Raw genomic sequence first — 20650 nt, 5'->3', positions numbered from 1 at the left:
TATACCACCTGCTCAGCTAAGCACATTCTTCTCAAAGTGGTGGGACCAATAAAGACAGTCATGTCTGAGTTCATATCTGCATCAGACTGAACAATTTGCATAGTATGGTATTATTCTAGAGCAAACATTACTTGAAATTTCTGGTTTTGCTATTGTTTTATATTGAAGAACAGAAGTAGAATTTGTAGATCTTCAAATTTAGATTATAAATGGAATAAATTTGAGATGGGACTTAAAGAAGGTGTGGGCCTCAAAAGAATTGGAACTATGCATACTGTAGTCAGTCAGTCCCAACCGTGCCATTCACTGCATTGTGACTTCTCTGAATGTTAGGTTCCTCCCCCTTACAATATTGTGGCTCTACTTACTTGACTACCAAAAGAGTCATGTACATAGGATACCCAGCATGAGATCAGCAACCATTAAATGGTAAATCAAAAAAACAAACGGGAGGCTAGATGCTGTAGGGGAGGGTGTAGGAAAGCAAAGAGCAATCTAGCCAGGATGTGAGCCATAAGCAGCTTTTGAGCCCAGCCTTCGAATCCGTCCTCACAGTGGCTCTCTCTCCAGGTAGTCACCATGTCTTTGAAGATCCAGACAAGCAATGTAACCAACAAGAATGATCCGAAGTCTATCAACTCTCGAGTGTTCATTGGAAATCTCAACACAGCTGTGGTGAAGAAGTCGGATGTGGAGACCATCTTTTCCAAATACGGCCGTGTGGCTGGCTGTTCTGTGCACAAGGGCTATGCCTTTGTTCAGTATGCCAATGAGCGCCATGCCCGGGCAGCTGTGCTTGGAGAGAATGGGCGGGTACTGGCTGGGCAGACCCTAGGTAAGTTAAACCTCTTTCCACAGGGCTCTCCCAGTGTCTTCCAGAGTAGCTGCTGTCTTTCACTTTTCATGTCTCCTCTTGGTCCCCTTCTCTGTCCCCCTCACCACCACTTTCATTTCTTTGAGGTTTTAGAACTTCATTAGTTACAAGTTGTATTAAGTTAATAAATTTAGAATTTTTTTGTTTTTGCCTTTTGCAGTACTGGGGATTGAACCCAAAAGCATTCTGCCTCCGAGCTACACCTCAAACTACACCTTTTTAATTTTTAATTTTGAAACTGGATCTCAACTAAGTTGTGGAGGGCCACACTAAGTAGCAGGCGGTGAACCTTTGATCCTCCTGTCTCTCAGCCTTCCAAGTACTGGGATTACAAGCATATGCCACCACTCCCGGCTTAAATTTAGTAGTTATAAAATTGATGCCCATAGGAGAGAATTTTATAAGCACTTGGGAAATAATCTGTCTTGTCCCCTGCTTGCATGGATATGAGATATATATATGTGGCTGAATGTGTGGAGAATTTGTGGACACATACCTTTGTATGTGTAGGCAGTGTGTGTGTGCATGTGTGTGTGTTTTATTGAACATGTAAGCAGATATGCATAGATTCACTTACCAACTTTTTTTGTGTGTGTGGTGCTGTGGATTGAACCCAGGGCCATTCTGCCTCTGAGCTGTATCCCCAGCCAGATTTTTTTTTATCCTTCCTTCCTTCCTTTATTTATTTTGCAGTACTAGGAATGGAACCCATGGGCATTCTACTTCTGAGCTACACCCCATTCCTACTTATTTATTTATTTATTTATTTATTTATTTGTTTGTTTATTTGTTTATTTATTTATGGTATTAGAGATGGAACCCTCTGAGGTACACTACCATCCCTATTTTTTATTCTTTTTTTTTTTTTTTTTTGGCAGTACTGGTGATGGAACCAAGAGGCATTCTACCTCTGAGCTACATCCTCAGCTCTGTTTTTTATTCTTTATTTTGAAGCAGGATCTCACTGAGTTGCAAAGGCTCTCACTAAGTAGCTGAGGCTGTCCTTAAACTTGGGATCCTCCTGTCTTCACCTCCCAGATGCTGGGATTACAAGCATTTGGCATCACATCCAGCTTTTTTGTTTTTGAAACAGGGTCTCACTGGGTTGCAAAGGGCCTCACTGAGCTACACCCCAGTCCTACTTATTTATTTATTTGTTTATTTATTTATGGTATTAGGGATGGGACCCTAATACCATAAGCAAAGGAGACAACAAATATTTTCACTGACATTTAGCTGAGACTATCCTTGAACTGCAGTCCTCCTGTTTCAGCTTCCCAAATGCTAGAATTACAAGTGTACGCCACCATGCCTGGCTTGCTTGCTTATCTATCTATCTTATCTATTTGGTGGTACTGGGGTTCCTAGAAGCCCTTCTACGTCCAGACTACATTCCCAGACATATACATATACATATATATATATATAATTTTTTTTTGTGTGTGTGTGTGGTACTGGGGATGGAACACAGGGGCTTTCTACCTCCAGGCTACACTCCCAGACCTATTTTATATTTTATTTGGAAACAGGGTCTCAGGCCAGCTGAGGCTGGCTTCGAACCTGCATGATCCTCCTATCTCAGCCTCCCGAGTGCAGGGATTACAAATGTGCGCCACCACGCCCAGCTTTATATTTTTATTTGGAAACAGAATCTCTTAAGCCAATGAGGCTGGCTTCGAACCTGCACGATCCTCTTGTCTCCGTCTCCCAAGAGCGGGGATTAAAAGCGTGCGCCACCTCTCCTGGTATTTTTTATTTTTTGAAACAAGGTCTTACTAAGTTGCAGAAGGCTTCACTAAGTAGCTAGGGCTGTTTGCAAACAGTGATCCTCCTGTCTCAGCCTCCCACGTACTGGTATTACAAGCATGTACCACCACGCCCTGCTTTTATTTTTTATTTTTTATTTTTTTACTTTTTATTTTATTTTTTTGCAATACTGGGGATGGAACCCAGGGGCATATTCTACCTTCGAGCTATACCTCCAGCCCTATTTTTTATTTTTTATTTTGAAACAGGGGCTCACAAAATTGCAAAGGGCCTCACTGAGTAGTAGCTGAGGCTGTCCTTGAACCGTGATCCTCCTGCCTCCCAAATGCTGGGATTACAAGTGTGTGCCACCATGCCCGACTTTATTCTTTATTTTGAAACAGGGTCTCACTAAGTTAGAGAGAGCCTAAGTAGCTGAGGCTGGCCACAAACCCAGAACCTTCTTTCTCAGCTTCCCAAGTACTGGGATTACAAGTATGTGCCACCACACCTGGCACCAAACATTTATTGAGAACTCATGTACTAAGCACTAGGCATTGAAGATATTTGGTAAAATGTCAGTGAACATGTGCATTGTCTCCTTGGCTTATGGGCAATTATGTGTATGTGATGTTCTGAGTCAAGTCTGAGTGTGCGTAAGAATGCAGATGGTGTGTGTGTGTGTGTGTGTGTGTGTGTGTGTGTGTGTGTCTTTTTTTTTTTTAATCTATGTATGGGTATATGTGAACATATCTATTGATGTGTTTCCATGAATGTACTTGAGGATACATGTATAGGATGTTTTTGGTGTGTATGTGAATGATTCATTTGTGAACATACTTATATGTGTCTGGATGTATATGAATATGTCAACAGGCATATTCGTGTGATATCTGAGTATGTGGCTGTTTGAAAATGAAATATATGAAGATCTTTGGCTTTCTCAGTACCCCACATCTATCATTCAGGCACAGAAATAGCTGCATATGCATGAAGTGATATGTGTGTGGCCACACTATTGTCACACCAGTATTCTGCTTTCTCCTTCCACACAGACATCAACATGGCTGGAGAGCCCAAGCCCAACAGACCCAAGGGGCTAAAGAGAGCAGCATCTGCCATATACAGGTGGGGCACTTTGTCTATCTGGATGGGATGGCTTCCTCTTTCCACAGAGGAAGTAATTGGTGGTGATAGCGTGCTGAGACTAGAACCTGGGGAGGCATTTGGAATGAGGGCCTGTGGAGAGTAGGCTGAGTGGCCATCCCTAAGCTCTGGCCCTCTCCCCTTTGTTTCCCCAGTGGCTACAGCTTTGACTATGATTACTACTGGGACGACTTCTACAACAGGTGAGCGGGGGAGGGGCGTGCCCAGGCATGAAACAGCCAAGCTGGAAGGGTCCTGAGAGATTGCTGGTGCAGCCCACTCAGTCCTCCAGTTGCAAACCGAAGCCCAGAAGTCTGGACAGGCATTTACCCAAGATTGTCCCCCAACAAACCAGTGGCTGAGCTGGGACTAGGGTCCAGTTCTGCACATGCCCAGACCAAGACCTCCCACCATCACACCACACTGTCTCACTCTGCCTTTCCTCCTCTAATCCTGCAGTGTGACTAGTGTAGCCTAAGGGACATATAACATATAAATGTAGTCAGTTAACATGCAAAACATGGTATAGTTGCAGAGAGTTGGAGTGCTCATACTTCTGCTTTTTCGTCTCCTTACCTTTGTGAGGTGCTCAACCAGCCAGAAGGAAGCCCAGAGCTGCCTGAGTCCCCTTGGCCTTGTATTTAAAGCCAAGAGTGTAAGAGCCATTTGGAGGTCTGAATAAGTACCTGCTGGGCCATAGCCCATTCTCTCCAAGTCCACCTAGATCCCACCCTTGATGCTATGAACTCCCATTTCAGTGGCATCAGCCATACTTTTGAGTAGAAGTCATGGTGAAGACTGGCCCAAACTTGTCGTCCCTGCTTCCCTCCCTTCCTCTCTCCCTCCTGCTTGCCCACTGCAGATAGTCCAGGAAAAACAGAACCTTTCTGAGCCCTGTTTTCACCTGTGAGTGGCTACAGGAGACACTGTAGTGTGGTGTGAAGTGCCATTACCTGGGAGTCAGAAGACTTAGGTGCTATTCCTAGCTCTGCCACCTCAGAGATAACAGGATTTGGGGCAAATCTCCTCTCCAGTCTGAAATGGGCTTGTGCCAAGTGATCTCTCAGGGCTCTTCTAGCTCTGGGATTCTGTGGTTCAGTGATTCTGACCAAGGCCAGAGCCGCCCCCTCCCCTTGGGGTAGAAATGCAGGGTCTGCAATTGGAACATTCCCAGAGACTCTTCATCTCCAGTATCAACACCCCCAGGGCAGGGACTCCCTAAACCAGGAGGCACTAAGGGATTGCCCAGTGATAGTAAGCCACATGGCTGTCGTCAGGAAAGTAGTACCTGATTGAGGCCATAGTTCCCTGCAAAATGGTGGTATCAGGGATTGTAAAAAAAGACCCGTACTCAGCCTATGGAGTTTTTTGTCTAGAAATAGGAAAAGCAGGACCAGATGATAGTATTGCAGGGACAGCAGTCTGGGGGCCCTGGCATCCGGTTGAGCTGCCCAACTTACTGTACTGCTGAAGCTCCTAGCCTCTAACTCTAATGTGGAGTGAGAAGGGTATTGAGGAGGCCCAGAGCAAGGCCATGAGCTCTGAGGCTATGAGCTCCTGAGTTGAGGTTCTGTGCCCTGACTTTTTGTCTGTCAAATCTTTTTATGTGTGCTTTTTAACCAAGCTCTCTCATTCTCTACTCTCTCAGCAGACACAGATAGTCATCTTCTTTAGGCAGATGGGAAAACAAGTTCAGGCAGGCTTGGGGATTGGGCCCCTGCTTCCATACCTCTATTCCCAGCTGGGGATTTTGCGCTGCCTTAAGATTCTTAAATTCTGACCAGAGGTGGGGGTGGCAGTTAACTGAGCAAAAGCCACATTGTGAAATCAGGCCTGGGTGTCAGAGTTATCTAGGGAAGACAAGTCTTCTTTGTGGGGTTGGTCTGTTTGTTCCTCTGTTGAGTGGGGTATGACATTACCACCAGCTGCCTCTTTAGCCCTTACCTGACCTGGCTGGCAGGAAAGGGTAGTGAGGATAGAGGGAGGATCCCAGCAATCATCAGGGCCTAGAAAGTTCCTTTTCACTGCAGGGCTTCTTGGAGCAGGCACAGGTTTGTAGGACTAGTGCTGCAGTGCCCTCTCATGGCCATAGGCTATGCTGCAGCCCCTGTCCTATTTGCCCTCTTAGGCTCTTCGACTACCGTGGCCGCCTGTCGCCTGTGCCAGTGCCCAGGGCAGTCCCTGTGAAGCGACCCCGGGTCACAGTCCCTTTGGTCCGTCGTGTCAAAACTACCATACCTGTCAAGCTCTTTCCCCGCTCCACAGCTATCACCACTGGTCCAGCCAAGATCAAGTGTGAGTGACTCCCATCTTTCTAGATAATTTAATTTTTATCATTAGCAAAATAATAGAATTACATTTTTTTACGTTGGAATAATAGATAAAGGAACAAATCTCCCACAGTTCTGCTGCTTTAACACAACCAAGTGAGTATTTTCATGCATTTCTAAGAGAAAAAGGCTGACATTTGAGAAGGGACTCGGGTTAGACACAGTTTGGTGCTGTGAAGTAGCACCCAGTGAGGAGGTAGCATTATCTTTCCTCCAGTAAGGACAAGGGCGGGTATATACAGGACCATCGCTCCATATTCTCTGATACTCACATTCTGCTCTCAAGCACCCAGGAAATCTGACTGCAGAAGTCTCTCCTTTCATACTTTGAAAGATGACTCCGCCCTATAATTTGAGCAGGGACACTTGTTCTTGCTCAGGAGTATACTGTAGACCTGCGTTTTTGTTCATTCCCAGTCCCTTTTAGGCTGAGAGGTCTGGGGGGGGAAGGGAGCCAGGCTCAGAAGCGTGGCTCTTCACTAGGGGTGGTCTTTGGGCAGCCTCAGGAAGAACCCTTTCCCTGGCTCAGAGAAGAAGAAAAAAACTACCTTCCTAGTTGACAGAATGGGAATGAGGCTTTGTTAGGGCCAAGCCCCCACATGACAGCCCTATTTCCCCCTCCACTCCCAGTAAAGAGTAGTGAGCTGCAGGCCATCAAGACAGAGCTGACACAGATCAAGTCCAACATTGATGCCCTGTTGGGCCGCTTGGAGCAGATCGCTGAGGAGCAAAAGGCCAACCAAGGTCAGTCTGAGGGTCCTTACACAGGACAGAGCATGGGGAGGACGGTGCACCCTGGGGGTGGAGGGCGGAGATGCTAGGGTGAGCTCCAGTTCCAGAGCCCTTCAGGTCCCAGTCTACCTGGACTGCTGCGCTGAGGCAGCTGCTCCAGGCTGAATATTAGTCCTTTTCCTCCACCCTCATCCCTTAAGATGGCAAGAAGAAGGGTGACAGTGGTGGCGGTGGCAGCGGCAGTGTTGGCGGTGGCAGTGGCAGCAGCAGTGTTGGAGGTGGCGGCGGCGGCGGCGGCAGTGTTGCTGGTGGCAGCAGCAGCAGCACTGGTGGCAACACCGGCGGCGGCACTGGTGGCAACACCGGCGGCGGCACTGGTGGCAACACCGGCGGCGGCACTGGTGGCAACACCGGTGGCGGCACTGGTGGCAACACCGGCGGCGGCACTGGTGGCAACAGTGGCGGCAGTGGTAGCCGGCCACTAGCCCCCCAAGAGGACACAGCTTCTGAGGCAGGCACTCCCCAAGGAGAAGTCCAGACTCGAGATGACGGTGATGAGGAGGGGCTGCTGACGCATAGCGAGGAAGAACTGGTGAGGCCTGGCCAGGGTGTGGCTTGGAGGGACTTGTTTGCTGGCTGGCCCTTTTGTGATTTCTCTCTTCTCTCTTTCCCAGGGGTGTTCTGGGCCTGAGGGCAGGAGGGGAGAATGAACCAGGGGTGGTTTTTTAATTTCACCTGCCAGTTAGAAGTTTCATTGAGGACTAGAGCAGACCTCAGCTAAGCCATGGCCCATTCTGGCCTCCATTCTCCTCATGGTTAGAGAAAGGGGAAATCTGGCTAGAGGGAAGAAGGCCTGGTCTGCAGAGTGCAGAGAGCATGACTGGGGTTGCTTGGGGGTCACTGGAAATGGGTGTCAGTTTCACATGAGGACTTTCTGAAAGCCATTGCTGTTCCAGCATGCAGCAGGCCATCTCATACAGGAGTAAATTCTTATTTATACTGAAGTACTGAGGACAAAGCTGGGAGCCATTTGACAAGGAGCTTAGGTTGAATACTTACTGCTCATTTACATAATAAAAATTCAGTAAACACCACACTCTGTGGCTCATCCTTTTTAACTTAACCACAGCCCTATACTGTACAGTGTTAACTTTTCCACATTTTATCCCATGAGGAAACTGAAGTTCAGAGGTCATCAGCTTCCTTGAGGCCTTATAGATAGCAAGGGTCAAGCCAGCCTTGGAGCCCAAACTTTTTCACTAGGTCTGCAACATCTCCTTTTTATTTCTACTGGGCTTTTGCATGAAGACAAATTGACTCCTGACCATGACAGTCAAAAGTTCCTCCTCAGGCCAGGCATGGTGGTGTATGCTTGTAATCTCAGCATTTAGGGGGCTGAGACAGGAGGGCCATGAGTCATGGACAGCCTCAGGTACTTAGTGAGGCCCTTTACAACTCAGACCCTGTTTCAAAATAAAGAATAGGGCTGGGGGTGTAGCTCAGAGATAGAATACCTCTGGATTTTATCCCCAGTACCACACCCACACACACACACGTTTCTTCGCATGACCAGCTTGTCTCTTTCTTTGAACCTAGCCTGATACTTACTCTCTTGGGCTTAGTACTTTCCACAAAGGTCCTAATGAAAAAAGTACTCCCAATGAATGGAGATTCCCACCAGTCTATAATGCATTCAGCCTACTCAAGTCTGAGTTTTTCTATGTGCAAAAGCATGCCCTCTACCACCTCTATACCTGTTCTTAACTGGTTCCTTCTTTCTCCTGTGGAGCCCTCAAACCACCCTCTCAAGATCCTAAGCTAGCCTTACTGGCTGGTTCCATAGTTGTTCGTCTTGGCTTTCCTTCCTCCTTTCTGCATTGTCTTCCAGATATACTCTGGGCCCCAGGACCTTTCTAGACAGTGTCTCTGGGCAGAACACAGAGCTCGCAGTGCATAATATATGGTCTCTATGTGTTTTTTCCCCTCTCAGGAGCACAGCCAGGACACAGATGCGGAGGATGGGGCCTTGCAGTAAGCAGGTATGGGGATGGGCAGGGGAGTGGAGTGGGAGCATGCCTTTTACCTGAAGCAGCCGAACCCTATAGGGTACCACTGTGCCCGTGAATGAAGGACCCTACACGTCCAGCCATCTGGCCACCTCGCTATGTGGTGGGGCTTGGTGGACTGAGGAAGCAGACTCTTGGTGCTTTGCATTGTCAGGCCCACCCAGGGTTTCCTCAGCACATTAAGTCATTCCTCAGTACCCTTGAGGAATTCCTAGTCTGCTGGAGGAAGATACAAACCATTGCCACCCAGTGTAAGCAGGGTGATCAGAGGGAAGCCCCGGTAGAGGAAGAAACCATGTGTTGCTGAACCTGTTCATTACAAGGGAAACATTTTACACTGAGGGAATGGCTGTAGTGGAGGCACAGTGCTATGACAGTCCTTAGAGTGTTGGGAAGCCAGCAGCTTCCTGTAGTCCAGCTCTGCACATAGGGAGATGCACATTGTCAGAGGGCATGACTGCTAAGCATGTATGCTAGGCTTTAGGACCTGGACTTGATCCTACTGTGGGCAGGAAATTCCCTGCGTATCTGATTTCATCTTCAGCCTTGCAGGGTTGAGGTTGTACTAGTATAACAGATATGGAGACTGAGTTACTGGAGGGTATAGGAAGATAACCACATCTCACAAGATTCCATGATAGTAATCGGTGGAGCTTCGATGCCTACTTTCTGGCCACTGTCTACCACCGTACTCTGCCCTGACCTAGAGGAAAGCCAGGTCACACTCAGCTCTGCCTGCTCTCTGACCCATTTCCTTCAGGCCATGTTCACAGACAGGGTTGGGTGGATGGAAATCACAAACACCAAAGCTTCCAGGGAGATGGCTTGATATATGGTGCATTCATAATGTAAGATCTTCCCCAGCCAGGGATTCCAGAACAGTTAAGTTTAGAAAATTCCTCGTGTGCAATCTCCTGTTGGAATTTATGACTTGTTTTACCTGGAGGCTAAGGTTTACCTTGTGAAGCTAGTTCACAAGTTAGGTATAAAGAGGGGCTCAGGTGAAGAAATGTGGGCTCAGGGAGGGGGTGAAATTTGCCCAAAGTTACATGGCCAGAAAATTAGAAAATTATGAGGCCAGAAGCAAAGTGCAGGCATATCCCTTCTGCAAGCATCATTCCACCCTTTCTTATCGGTGTGATCAAGAACACCAGGGTCAGCGAGGCACACCTTTGTAATCCCAGTACTTAGGAGACTGAGACAAGAAGATCTGCCTTAGCAGCATAGCAAGATTCTGTTTCAAAATAAAAAGGAATGGGGTGTAGCATGGAGATAGAATGCCCCTGAGCTCAATCCCCAGTACCAAAAAGAAACCCCAAAAGTCCTAGGGTTCTTTTCTCTAAACCTTAGTCTCTTCTTTGTCTCTTTCTCAACCTGACAGGAGCAGTGGCCACCAGCAAGAGGAAGACATCAATGTCCCAGGCCTCAAACTGGCCACCCACCCCCTGGAGGCCAACTCATAGTGGGTACCAGAGGAAAGCTGGCAGCAGGCACTCACTCATGCATCCCAGCCAGTGCTAAATCCTCTACAGGTGGAGTTACTGGCATACCCCTTCCCCATGCATTCTCCTGGCCTGCACTGCCCAGACCAAAGGGCAGGTCGGGACAGGGGTTTCTCCACACTCAGCCTTCCCTCCCCAGGACACTCCCAGGCTTGGGGTTTTTCTATAGGTTCAGAGGGGTGGGTGGTACAAGGAGGGGACCCTGACAATAAAGAGATTGGATCCAAACCTGCTCTGAGATGGGATGGTTTGTGTTTTTTCATAAATCCTGGCCCTTTTGCCCACCAGATAACTTAGGAAGGAAATACTGAGGAATAATAATACTGAGGAAGGAAAGCCAAGACAAACAACTATGGAACCAGCCATTAAGGCTAGCTTAGGATCCTGAGAGGGTGGTTTAAGGGTCCCACAGGAGAAAGAAGGAACTAGTTAAGGGAGGTATAGAGATGGTAGAGGACATGCTTTGCGCATAGAAAAACTCAGGCTTGAGTAGGCTGAATGCATTACAGACCGGTGGGATCTCCATATGTTTGCTAAATCCCTTCTGCCCTTACCTTATTCACTTTTCCCTCTAAGAAACATTGTTTAGGGTATCTAATACTGGTCCATTTGGGTCTTGGTGTCCTCAGTGGAAATGGGGGTAAAAATGGCCTTCTGGAGAGGAATGGATGTGCTAGTGCCCATGAGTTTCTTTGCTAGATCAAGTGCCAAGCAATTATGACCCACTTGCCACCCATTAGTAGATCATGGCTTCATGCCTTCTTTAGCTTCTAAGTTTGGTCCTTATCAGCCCTAAGATGACTCCAGAATCCACCACTTCTCTGCTTTTTCTATCCTGCCATAGGACATCATGATTTTTCACTTGGATTTTGCCATCTCACCAGCCTTCCAATCTCTGGCTTATTCCCTATACTATTTCCTACCAGCCACCCACAGTATTATGCTTCTTTTTTATTTTATTTTTTTTGACTAGTCTTTGTGTGTGTGTGTGTGTGTGTTTGATACTGGGGATTCTTTTCTTTTTTTGGTGGTACTAGGGTTCCTGGAAGCCCTTCTACCTCCAGGCTACACTCCTAGACCTATTTTATACTTTTTTATGTGGAAACAGGGTCTCTTAATCCAGCGCGGCTGGCTTCTAACCTGCGCAATCCTCCTGTCTCTGCCTCCCAAGCACGGGGATTACAAGCATGCACCACAACGACCGGCTCTTTTTATTTCTTGAAACAGGAACTTGCTTAATTGCGAAGGGCCTCACTAAGTAGCTGAGACTGTCCGTGAACCGGAATCCTCTGATCTCCACCTCCCGAATGTTGGGATTACAAGCGTGCACCACCACACCCAGCTCTGGTTTTATTTTTTATTTAGAAACATTCTCACTAGGTTGATGAGATTCTCACTGCTTGCTGAGGCTCTCCTTGAACCTGCAATCCTCCTGTCTCAGTGTCCTCAAGTCCTAGGATTACAAGAGTGTGCCACCATGCCCAGCCATTTTCAGCAATCGTGTGTGTGTGTGTGTGTGTGTGTGTGTGTGTGTGTGTGTGTGTGTGTGTGTGTTACTGGGATGGAACCCAGGGCATTCTACCTCTGAGCTACACCCCCCAGCCCTATTTTTTATTCTTTATTTTGAAACGGTCTCACTGAGTTGCAAAGGGCCTCACTAAGTAGTAGCTGAGGCTGTCTGTGAATCGCGATCCTCCTGTCTCAGCCTCCTAAATGCACCACCATGCATGGCTTCAGCAATCTCAACTGACTTAATTTTTTTTTAATTCTTAAACCAGACAACAGTTTATTCCAAGAAACTGTATGGGTTGAGCAAAAGTTGGTTATATGGATAGAAAAGGTCTGTGAATGAAACAAAAAACAAAGACTAAAATGTGGACTAGTCATTTCAAAGTTGCCCCTTTAGTCAGGCTTCCATGTAGGTGAAAGTATGGCAAAAACTTATGGCACTCAGGTTCCTCTTGGTTACTCATTTTGGGCTTCTGATCCCAGGACATCATCATAGGTTATAACGTCTTCACGATTCGAATTTGAATTTCTGGCATTCTAACCAGAGAGACCGTTTTCCATTCAATAGATGACTGTGTACAAACATTTAAAATTCTTGAGCAGATACAATGCACCAGGATAACCACTAACATAGTGTGAGGGTAATACCAAGAGTTTGGAATGTATGCGTCTTAGCGAGGGTCCCTATGAACCAAACCAACTAAAACTTAATAGAAGCTGGGCATGGTAGGGCACGCTTATAATCCCAGCATTTGGGAGACTTAGACTGGAGGATCAGTTTGCGGACAGCCTCAGCTACTTAGTGAGGTCCTTTGCAAATCAGTAGGACCCATTTTCAAAAATAAAAAATGGGGCTGGGAGTGTAGCTCAGAGGTAGAATGCCCCTGGGTCCATCTCCAGTACCGCAAAAAGCAACAACAACAAAAACATTAATAGATGAAAGAGCCAGATAAGTAATCTGCCATTTTAACCAAGTAGACTATTCATTAATTATTGTGAGCCTCCGTAGTACCCAATATATTTATCTGTGTGGAATAAGAAGTGTCAATAGCTACACATATTCTTCCCTGTTCAGTTGGTAGGTAGCAATTCTGTCATCTAGCATCCCAGGAATGGTTTAGAAGTAGGGCAGGAGCTCAGTGGTAGAACACCTGCATAGCATGCTCAAGTGCCTTGGTTCAATTCCTAGAACCCCCCCCCCAAAAAAAAAAATGATTGAGTTCAATTAAAGCTCTTTTTCTATAAAAGAGACCACTAGTACAATTTTGAACAAATGTTTGCAAAGTTACCTGGTCCAAAGTCAGATGTGGTGGTACACACCTATACTCCCAGTACTTGGGAGGCTGAGACAGGAGGATCAAAGGTTTGAGGCCACTGCATGGTAACTTAGACCTTATTTCAAAATTAAAAATAAAAAGGCTGGTGGTGTAGCTCAGAGGTAGAATACCCCTGGATTCAATTCCTAGTGCCAACAACAAAAAGTTGCCTGGCTCATAGTTAGACTAAAGGATCTCTTAGGTTCTGTAAACATCTGGATTTGATATGACAAATCTAACACTTCATGGGGTTATCTGGAAACTACTGATATTATGAAATTCTAATTATAGATAGTGTCATTCTACCAAATGAAAGAAGTAGTAAACAATGAAGAAAAAATTAGGAATAGGAATCTTAAGGGAATCTTGTTCCACCAGTCTTGGGAGAAGTCGCTCACGATGTGAAGTCATTGTATTTTTATCCTAGTTTGTAGTTTGAATATCTCTGGGCAGCATCGGGCATTTGAGAGAACTATATGGCCCACTAGACACTTGAATTCCACGTGAACATCATCTCCAGGGTCACCCAGTGCCAGTTGGTTTACCCAAAGTGCCGCACATCAGGCATAAGACTCATCCATTGAAATTTACATTGTTGTTCCACTTCAGTATAGGGTTTCAGGAACTGAGCAGTTTTTTTGTTCTTAGTTGGAGAATTGTAGCCAGATAGTAGAGAAAAGTACAAGGATCCAGAATCTAATCCAGCCCTTTTTTGTTTGTTTGTTTTATTTTAAAACAGGATCTTGCTAGCTTGTTATGGAACCCAGGAGCATTCTACCTCTGAGCTACATCCCCAGCCCTATTTTTTATTCTTTATTTTGAAACAAGTTCTCACTGGATTGTAAATGGCCTCACTAGGTAGCTGAGGCTGTCCAAGAGCCATGATTCTTCTCTCTCAGCCTTCCAGATGCTGGGATTACAAGCATGAAATTTTTAAAACAAAGTTTCACTTAGTTGGGGAGGGCCTCAATAAGTAGCTGAGGTCGTCTGCAAACTTCGATCCTCTGGTCTCAGCCTCTCAACTACTGGAATTAACAATTGTGTGTGCCACCATGCCTGGATTTATCTATTTTCGTGTGTGTGTGTGTGTGTGTGTGTGTGTGTGTGTGTGTGTGTGTGTGAGAGAGAGAGACAGACAGACAGACAGACAGACAGACAGAGACAGACACACTGACTGAGACTGACTGGGAATGCAACCCAAGGGCTTTCTACCTCTGCGCTACACCCCCAGACCTATTTCATATTGTATTTGGAAACAGGGTCTCACTCAGTAGCTGAAGCTGGCTTTGAACTGTGCAAATCCTTCTGTCTCAGCCTCGTAAGTACTGGGATTACAAGCATGCACTACTACACCCAGCTATATTTCTTTCTTTTTTTGAAGCTTTTATTTTTGTAATCATAGATCATGATATTTATAGTGAAATAGATATACATGCACACAGCATTTAGTGCGCTCCCTCTTCACTCCCTCCCCTTCCCTGTACACAATGCAGTTGAAGAGTGTGCTTCATCGAATCACCCTCCCTTGATTGTGTTTATTCTTTACTGTGATATTGGGGATTGAACTCAGGGGCATTCTACCTCTGAGATAAATCCTCAGCCCTTTTAATGTTTTGTTTTGAAACAGGGTCTTGCTAGGTGACTGAGAGTCTTGCAACTTTTGTGTGTATAGTACTAGGGATTTGAGCCCAGGGGCATTTTACCTCTGAACTACACCCTGAGCTCCATTTTATTTATTTATTTATTTATTTATTTATTTATTTATTTATTTATTTTTGTGGTACTCAATATGGAACCCAGGGGCATTCTACCTCCAAGCCACACCCCCAGTTTTTTTTTGTTTTTTTTTGGTTTTTTTTTAATTTTGAAGCAGGATCTCACTGAGTTGCAAAGGGCCTCACTAAGTAGCTGAGGCTGTCTGCGAACCACAATTCCCCATCTCAGCTTCCCAAATGTTGGGATTATAGGCAAGTCGCCACCATGCCCAGCTAACTATTCTGTTTTTATTTTGAAACAGAGTCTTGCTAGGTTGATGAGAATCTCACTACTTTGCTGAGATTCTGAAATCCTCCAGTGTCAAGTCTCTCAAGTACTGAGATTATAGGTGTGGGCCACCACACCCTACTAAGTCTCACTAAATGAGGCTATTCTTAAAGCCGTGAATCCCCTGTCTCAGCCTCCCAGGTATTAGTATTACAGGAGTGTGCTACTAGATAGACCCAGCGCCCAGAGTTTTTTTGTTTGTTTGTTTGTTTGTTTGTTTGTTTTGAAACAGGGTCTCACTAAGTTGCTGAGGCTGACCTTGAACTGTGATCCTCTTCAGTCTCCCAAATCCTGTGATTATAGGTGTCATGCCCAGTTAAAAATTATTTTCTGCCAGGTGTGTTGGTAGCACAGGCTTGTAATCCCCGCGCTTGGGAGGCAGAGACAGGAGGATCATGCAAGTTCGAAGCCAGCCTTGCTGGCTTAAGAGACCCTGTTTCCCCCCCAAAAAAACAATTCCATTCACTATAATCTCAAAACCAATAAAATATCTAGGAATAAACCTAACCCAAGATGTAAAAGACCTCTACAACAAAAAACTATAAAACATTAAAGAAAGAAATTGAAGACCTTGGAAGATGGAAGGATCTCCCGTGCTCATGGATAGGCAGAATAAATATCATCAAAATGGCCATTCTGCCAAAAGTGATATATAGATTCAATGCAATTCCCATTAAAATACCAGCGACATTCTTCAGAGACCTAGAAAAATCAATCATGAACATTATATGGAGAAAGAAAAGACCCAGAATAGTCAATTCTCAGCAATAAGAAACATGCAGGAGGCATCACGATCCCAGACTTCAAATTATACTATAGAGCAATAGTAGTAAAAACAGCATGGTACTGGCACAATAACAGATATACTGACCAGTGGATTAGAATAGAAGATACAGAAACAAACCCACACATCTTTAGTCAATATTTGACAAAGGGGCCAAACTCATTCACTGGAGAAAAGACAGCCTTTTCAACAAATGGTGCTGGGAGAACTGGCTAACCATTTGTAAAAAGATGAATCTAAACCCACATATCTCACCATGCACAGGAATCGACTCAAGATGGATCAAAGACTTAGAAATTAGACCTGAGACTGTGAAGTTAGTAGAGGAGAGCATAGGTTCAACACTACAACATATTGGCACAGGCAGTAACTTTCTCAACAAAACCTCCAAAGCTCAGGAAATTAAAGCAAGAATTAACAAGTGGGATAGCATCAAACTAAAAAGTTTCTTCTCATCAGAGGAAACTATCATTAACCTAAAGAGGAAGCCTACAGAATGGGAAAAGATCTTTACCAGCCACCACTCTGATGGGGGGCTAATATCCAGAATATACAAAGAGCTCAAGAGACTCTACACTAGCAAAACAAACAACCCAATCAAGAAATGGGCAAATGAACTAAATAGACACTTCACAAAAGAAGAGATACAAAGGGCCAATAGATACATGAAAAGATGTTAATCATTGGCCATCAGGGAGATGCAAATCAAAACTACACTGAGATTCCATCTAACCCCAGTCAGAGTGGCAAGTATAAAGAAATCAAATAAGTGCTGGCGAGGATGTGGGGAAAGAGGAACTCTTTTACACTATTGGTGGGAGTACAAACTAGTTTAGCCACTATGGACATCTGTGTGGAGATTCCTAAGAAAGCTAGGAATAGATCCACCATACGATCCAGCTCTACCATTCTTGGGTATTTTTCCAAAAGGGTTGAATCCAGAGAACTATAGCAACATATGCATACCTATGTTCATAGCAGCACAATTTGTAATAGCCAAAATATGAAACCAACCCAGGTCTCCAACAGATGAATGGATTGCAAAACTCTGGGAAATACAATGGAATTCTACTCAGCCATAAAGAAGAACAAAATCATATCATTTGCAAGAAGATGGAAAGTCCTGGAGAGTATTATGTTAAGTGAGATCAGCCAGACACAGAAGGAGAAGGTACATATGTTTCCTCTAATACGCCCAAACTAGAGAAGGTAGAGGATACCAGTGGTACTCCAGGCAATGGAGGGGAAATACCAGCAAAGCTTGAATGGAAAGATAGGGGAGGAGGAAGACTGAACTTGATTAATGAGGGTCCACATTTGAATATGTGTAAAATTATGAATATGGTATGGTTACCCTGGACAATCATTGGTGGGAGGGGGAGAAGGGAAAACGGGCGGGGGGGGGGAGAGGGCACCAAGTATAGTTTAAATGTATACCATTTATGTTCAATAAAAAAAAATTTTTTAAAAAGAGACCCTGTTTCCAAATAAAAATATTTTTAAAAAATGTCTGGGAGTGTAGCCCAAAGTTATAAGGGTTGCCAGGAACCCAAGTACCACCACAAAAAAAAAAAAAAAAAATTATTTCAAAGCCAAGAATGGTGGCACATGCATGTAATCCCAGCATTTGGGAGGCTGAGACAAAAGGATTGTAGTTCAAGGACCACCTCAGCTACTTAGGGAGGCCCTTTACAGCTCAGTGAGACCTGTTTCAAAATAATAAAAAATAGGGTTGCTGTTATAACTTGGAGGTAGAATGCCCCTGGGTCCCATCCCTAGTACCACCAAAAAATAATTTTAAAAATTTTTAAAAATAGGGCTGATAGGTCTGGTGGTATAGCTCAGAGTTAGAATGCTCTTGGGTTCTATCCCCAGAACCGTAAAAATTAAAAAAAGATTATTTTCCCAGTGCTGAGGGAATGGATGGCACCCAGGGTCTTGAGCACGTTAGTCAAACATACTACCGCCATACCTCTAGCCCAAGATTCTTCATTTGTAAATTTTGAAATAGTTTTCTTTTTCAGACTGCCAGTTCTTTACTTGTTCCAGTGCCCTAAGCAATTGTTAGCTAGACAACACTAAATTTGAAAGTTTCAAAGTGGTCTTGTTTTTTAGCTTGTTACTTAGATTACTGACTTCAGGGTGTATGTAACCCTTTAGCAAATAGGTCAAAGGGAGCAGTTACTATTTCTGCTTGACCTGAGAACTTGACCTCTATAAACACTTTAACTAAACCAGATCTGGTGGTACACACTTGTAATCCCAGTACTTGGGAGGCTGAGACACGAGGATCCAGGTTCGATGTCAGCTTCAGCTATATAGTGAGGCTCTGTTTTTTTTTTTTTTTTTTTTTTTTTAAGGGGGGGTGCTGGGCATGGTGGCGCATGCTTGCATTCCCAGCATTTGGGAGGCTGAGAAAGGCGGATCACAGTTCACAGACAGCCTCAGCCACTTAGGCCCTTTGCAACTCAGTGAAACCCTGTTTTAAAAAATAAAGAATAAAAAATAAGGATGGTAGTGTAGCTTGGAGGCAGAATGCCACTGGATTACATCCTCAGTACCGCAAATGAATGAAGGAATGAATAAAAAAATTGGGCTGGAGTGTAGCTCAGAGGTAGAATGCCCCTGGGTTCAATCCCCAGCAGTAACCCCCCCCCCAAAAAAAAAAACAACAGAAAGAAAAAAAAGAAACCTAGCTTTTTAGGTATAGTCTATCATGCCTTAACTTCAGCCTTATCCCCCTTTATTTCAGATTTCTAACAAATAACTGCCACAGTAGGACTTTGGGTTAGTTATAGATTACACGTACCTACCTCAGTCCAGTGGGTTGGGTGATACAGATGTTGGCCCTTGGGCTGGTCTCACTGAGATGACACTCATAGCTTGCTCTCAGTTTGGCACTGGCTTCTCTGGCTCCTGCTCTTCTACCTGGGAAGGGCCTGCTCACCATTAAACTGCTGCTCTAGGGTGGTCACCACGGTGGCCACTTCTGAGAAGTCTCCCAGATGAGCTGATTGCTCTTCAAGAACTACATATTCTTTCTTCTGAGAAGCTTCCGCCTGCTCAGGAAACAGCCTTTTCAACAGAGGGGTATCAGTCTGGGTTCTTTCTTTCCATCTTTACATATCCCTCCAAATTTGAAATTCTGCAAGAATCCTTACTGAAAGCTTCTAGGTTCTGGCCACCATTTTCTTCTTTGGGGAGTGTGATAGAGTGGGGGCATCATGGATTGAACCCAGGAGCATTCTGCCTGAGCTACACCTCAGCTCTATTTTTTATTCTTTATTTTGAAACAGGGTCTCATTGAGTTGCAAAGGGCCTCACTAAGGAGCTGAGGCTGTCTGCAAACTGTAATCCTCTTGTCTCAGCCTCCCAAATGCTGGGATTACACGCATGTGCAACCATCCACTGTACCTGGCTACTTCTGTGAGTTTATGTGTGTGTGGTACTAGGGATAGAACCCAGGTGCATTCTACGTCTAAGCTATACCCTCAGCCCTATTTTTTAGTTACTTTGGAACAGCGTCTCTTGGTTGCTGAAGCTGACCTCATTGGGATTACAGGTGTTCATAGTGCCTGACAACATTTGTGGTCTTCATTGACCTCTGCCTCTACATTTGGCTCTAGAGGAAAGGTGTATGGGTGTGAGCATTTCCTGCATGTTCTGCTAAGTTCTGTACCTAGAGTGCATTCCTATCTGCCCTTCACAGCAATCCTCCCAGGGTGGTTTGTAATACTCCTCTTATGTTAGATTGGGAAATGGAGATTTGGGGTTGAATAACTTGCCCAAGCTCCGATCACATGAAGGAGGTGGAGGCATGATGTAGACCTCCACTTCTGTAAGTGGCTAGGGTACTGCTCTTGGTTTCTGTGGCAGTGCCCCTTGCTACTCACTTTGGTGCTTACACCTCTCCATCTCTTTTTCACTTGGAATTCACATTCTTTAAATGATCTGACCCATGGCTTCAGACTCCACTATCTCTACCTCAATTCCATTCTTCCATATGGCACCAGGGGAGTATATACAGATGCCCGTTAGGATCGCCGCACTCAGATGTCCATAAGCACCTCAGCTGAGCCCTCTCCGGCCCATCTTTTTCTTCATGAACCTCCATCTTGGGGAGTCTAACATGGACTTTTGCAGTAACCTAGTCTTCCTGCTGATTACTTCCCCAGCCTTTAGCCTCTACCACCAGAGTTCTCCGTTGCCCCCTGAGTAAAATCCAGACCCTTTAGCATAGCACAGCGCCTCCAGGTCTGACCCCTTCTCTCAACCTCTCCCAAAATCTGCCTCCTCGTCGCAAGCCTCATGAAACTAATTGTGGAAAGACTTGTATGTCTGCCTTCTGTCCATCTACCGCAAATGCTTGTCGTCTGGGATAGCCCTCCTGTGCTTCACAGTTCAGCTCAGAAGTGGCCTGCTCAGACACGTTCCTGCCCAAGTTAGAGCTGGCCTTCCCATCTGCTACCTCTGTTGTAACTTGTGTTTGGTGATGCCAGGGATTCAATGCAGCAACATTGCCTTTGAGCTACATGGAGGTGGAAGCTCCAGCGCTTGCTTTGCTTCTCTCTTTCTCTCTTTCTTTTTTTCTTTCTTTCTTTC

At 45.2% G+C, this 20650-nt stretch overlaps 1 protein-coding gene across 1 annotated transcript; it reads left to right on the top strand.

Moving 5' to 3' along the window:
- Positions 1-579: 579 nt before the first annotated feature.
- Positions 580-8863, top strand: RALY (RALY heterogeneous nuclear ribonucleoprotein; the record flags this gene model as incomplete). The annotated part of the gene is given in 9 exon segments (XM_080716062.1): positions 580-835; positions 3676-3748; positions 3922-3969; positions 5895-6061; positions 6727-6840; positions 7029-7123; positions 7126-7127; positions 7288-7420; positions 8819-8863. Coding segments are annotated over 9 exon segments (933 nt in total).
- Positions 8864-20650: the final 11787 nt, after the last annotated feature.

Source organism: Muscardinus avellanarius (assembly GCF_963383645.1).
Source record: "Muscardinus avellanarius genome assembly, chromosome: 19".
Lineage (NCBI taxonomy): Eukaryota > Metazoa > Chordata > Mammalia > Rodentia > Gliridae > Muscardinus > Muscardinus avellanarius.
The sequence above is the reverse complement of the archived record's forward strand: the minus strand, read 5'-3'. Positions and strand labels throughout refer to the sequence as shown.